This window comes from Trypanosoma grayi (assembly GCF_000691245.1).
Source record: "Trypanosoma grayi strain ANR4 Tgr_1211_V1, whole genome shotgun sequence".
NCBI lineage: Eukaryota > Euglenozoa > Kinetoplastea > Trypanosomatida > Trypanosomatidae > Trypanosoma > Trypanosoma grayi.
The window spans coordinates 2887-4407 of record NW_008826830.1 but is presented as its reverse complement, the minus strand read 5'-3'; the positions used below and the strand labels follow the sequence as shown (position 1 = coordinate 4407).

Here is a 1521-nt window from a genome sequence, read left to right as displayed (position 1 = left end):
GACCTGAAGCGAAGTGATGACGGTGACGGTGCGCCACGTGCTGTTTGTACTTTCCCTCGCGCTGTGCTGCGCCTGCGGGTGCGTGGCGGCGGTGCAGCAGAGACCGCTGCGTCGCAACAGTGTCTATCAGCTCTCACAGTATCGTGCTTCGCTATCGGCCGAGGAAGCTGCCGTGTCGTCCCCAAGGGCTCTGAGAGAACGTACCAAGGTCTTCCTAAAGAAATCGAGGACGGCCTGCGATGATGTTTTGGACGCATCTGGGAGGGCCAGGGCATCAGTGGAGGTGGCGGGCGAGGCACTGGAGGCTGCAAAAAAGTCACAGGAAGTGGTGGAGCAGCTTGACAAGGATTCCGAGGCGGCGAGGAAGGCTGTGGCTCAGGTGAAGGCCGCTGAAGATGCACGAAGATATGCCGTTGATGCAGCAGAGTACATTGCGGGACTTGAGGCTTTATGCCATCGCTATGTTGAAGCAGTCACCAGGGCGCATGAGAAGGTTGTGTCTACAAGGACGAGTTTAAAGGATGCCGAGCAACAGAGCCAAATCGCCTATTCAGAAGCGCTTGCCGCTGAGATGAAGGCGGACGAAGCCAACAGAGAGGCGGAAGGTGCGCAGCAGTTCGCACAGAAGGCAATGAAGGCAAAGGAGGAAGCTCTGGTGCTGCAGAAAGAAGCTGAGGCTGCGCAACAGCGCGAAACAACACGGAATGGGAGGTTCCACGACAGGGGAGCGTGGCAACCATCCACGCCTGATGTGGGTTCTTTTGAGCCGATGGACGAGACAGGAACTGTGACGCACGACGTTGCTTCAGAGCCAGAAGACCTACGAGGCGCGCGAGACTTCGAAGAGGACACTATTATGGATACAAAGCACAGGGCGACTCCGTCGCTGCGCACGCCCAGCTCAGAAGTGAGGCATGAATGGTGGGGAGAGTCATCCACTGCCGCACGGGACGCATTGAGTGGTGACGCGGTGAGGAGTTTTCGAGATGATGCGCATCATGCCACAGATCGCCTTGAGGATCCTCGGTCTTTCGAAAGCAAGGACACATCTGTGGAACCCAGCGAATGGACGAATGATGCATCAGCGCAAACAGACACAACTGATGCTGGGAACAGACGGTCGGCGAGGTATGAGCACCCCCCCACACAGAACCGACGGCGTGGTGCCACGCAACGGTGGGGAGGCGATGAGACCAATTCCGGCTCTTCTTCTTCCACAGTTTGGGATGGCAGCTGCACCCCTTCGTGGATTTGTGTGCCACTGATTCTGCTGCTGACACCGTTCTATGTGGCCGCGTGAGGTGCGGTACGAGCCCCAGGGCAGCGGTGATCACTCTGTGAGTGTGTTGTTTTGTGTGAAGTCACACCGCATAAGGACAAATTTTTTTCGTTAAATTGCTTCCGCCCCCACTGTGGGCGTAGTGTCCCGTTCTCCATATGACAAGGCACACACGTGCACTGGAGATACTGGCACAAGTCTTCCCTTTTTTTCGTTTCGGTGTGTCTGTGGAGGGGGGGGGG

General features: G+C 57.0%; 1 protein-coding gene across 1 annotated transcript; it reads left to right on the top strand.

The window, feature by feature from the left end:
* Positions 1-571: 571 nt before the first annotated feature.
* DQ04_12111020 (hypothetical protein) lies at positions 572-1300 on the top strand (the record flags this gene model as incomplete). The annotated part of the gene is made up of 1 exon (XM_009316683.1): positions 572-1300. One exon carries the CDS (start codon positions 572-574, stop codon positions 1298-1300), a length of 729 nt encoding a protein of 242 aa, XP_009314958.1.
* Between the last annotated feature and the right edge of the window lie 221 nt (positions 1301-1521).